The following is a 1828-nucleotide window of genomic DNA, read 5'->3' on the forward strand; positions in this document are numbered from 1 at the left end:
CCGTCTCAAAAAAAAAAAAAAAAAAGTTAAAGAATACATCCGTGGATGGATAATGAATGAGAGGTTGTTTGTATTCGCAGTTAACCCTCTCATCTCCAGTAACACAACCATCTCCTTCCTGCTTAGCCTTTTGGAGATGCTGTCCCTTTAGTGGTCAAATTCTCCTGAAGAAATCAGGAAATAATGCATTCGACCTGCCACCCATCGGTCAGGAGACTCTTATTTACTCCACTGCTGTAGGGGATACTGACAAATTAAATCCATAACCTAGTCCAGATATCATCAAGTCCACAATTTTTGTTTGTTTGTTTTTATGAGATGGAGTTTTGCTCTTGTTGCCCAGGCCGGAGTGTAATGGCGTGATCTCGGCTCACCGCAACCTCCGCCTCCTGGGTTCAAGCAATTCTCCTGCCTTAGCCTCCAGAGTAGCTGGGATTAGAGGCATGCACCACCACGCCCAGATAATTTTGTATTTTCAGTAGAGATGGGGTTTCTCCATGTTGGTCAGGCTGGTCTCCAACTCCTAACCTCAGGTGATCCATCCGCCTCAGTCTCCCAAAGTGCGTGAGCCACGGCACTCAGCGTTTTTTTGAGACAGACTCTCTCTGTTGCCCAGGCTGGAGTGCAATGCCTGACCTCAGCTCACTGCAACCTCTGCCTCCCGGTTTCAAGCAATTCTCCCACCTCAGCCTCCCAAGTAGCTGGGATTACAGGCACCCCCCATCATGCCCGGCTAATTTTTGTAGAGACGGGGTTTCGCCATGTTGGCCAGGCTGGTCTTGAACTCCTGACCTCAGGTGATCCACCCACCTTGGCCTCCCAAAGTTGAGATTACAGGCATGAGCCACCGTGCCTGGCCCACAGTTATTTAAAAAGGGGCAACTGCAGTGTCGTAGAACAAAGTTGTGACCAAGGCTAGGACACCTCTGTTCATTTCCTGACCCAGCCACGAATACGCTGGAATAACTCAGGCAAAACACACCACCTCGCCAGCCCTCCACTTCCCACCCAACCAATGAAGGGGCTCTCATAGGTCCCTTTTTGTCCTGAAATTCATCACCGATGCAAATTTCTTAAAAAATCCTTTGTCTGGCAGTCCAGGCCTGTCTTTCAGCACTTCCCAGATCGACCCTCAGGACTCACCAAGACAGAAGAGGGCAGTTGGGGATGGAGACATGGTTCCTCAGCCCTGTCCTGAGCTCTGTGGCCAGGGAGGGAAGTGGGGGGAGCCTGGGGCACGGGCTCAGGATGTGATGAGGATGAAGAATGCTCTCCTCCCTTCCTCCGCCAGCCCCGGCCTTTCCTAATTGAGACTCATCGAGCCGTAGCCGGCTCCCCGGGACAGTGACTTGCACACAAGCTCCAAGGAGCCGCGCTTATCTCCTCTGGCCAGCCTGGCGTTGCACCGTTCGTCTGCCTGCTGGGGCCTGGCCTGTGTTCCCGTGCTCCCATAAACTCCCTGATGTCGCTAGGAAAATACTCATCAAAACCACAGTGAGATATGACTTCACAACTTCTGGGATGGCTATAATTTTTTTTTTTTTTTTTTCCCAGACAGAGTCTCGCTCTTTTTGCCCAGGCTGGAGTGCAGTGGCGCCATCTCGGCCCACTACAACCTCCACCTCCTGGGTTCAAGTGATTCTCCGGCCTCAGCCTCCCAAGTGGCTGGGGTTATAGGTGTGCACCACCACGCCGGGCTAATTTTTGTTTTTTGGTTTTTTGGGTTTTTTTTGAGAAGGAGTCTGGCTCTGTCGCCCGGGCTGGAGTGCAGTGGCCAGATCTCAGCTCACTGCAAGCTCTGCCTTCCGGGTTTACGCCATTCTCCTGC

The 1828-nt window shown here is 51.8% G+C and overlaps 1 protein-coding gene across 1 annotated transcript in view; it reads right to left on the reverse strand.

The window, feature by feature from the left end:
• The window catches only part of GP6 (glycoprotein VI (platelet)), a 21031-nt gene extending 19826 nt beyond the window's left edge, over positions 1-1205 (reverse strand). Inside the window, exon 1 of the mRNA XM_011996939.1 lies at positions 1144-1205. Within this exon, the coding sequence (XP_011852329.1) occupies positions 1144-1177 (34 nt within the window). The 5' untranslated portion in view covers positions 1178-1205. The remainder of the gene's footprint in view (positions 1-1143) is intronic.
• Positions 1206-1828: the final 623 nt, after the last annotated feature.

The sequence above is a fragment of the Mandrillus leucophaeus genome, unplaced genomic scaffold (assembly GCF_000951045.1).
Source record: "Mandrillus leucophaeus isolate KB7577 unplaced genomic scaffold, Mleu.le_1.0 Scaffold53, whole genome shotgun sequence".
NCBI lineage: Eukaryota > Metazoa > Chordata > Mammalia > Primates > Cercopithecidae > Mandrillus > Mandrillus leucophaeus.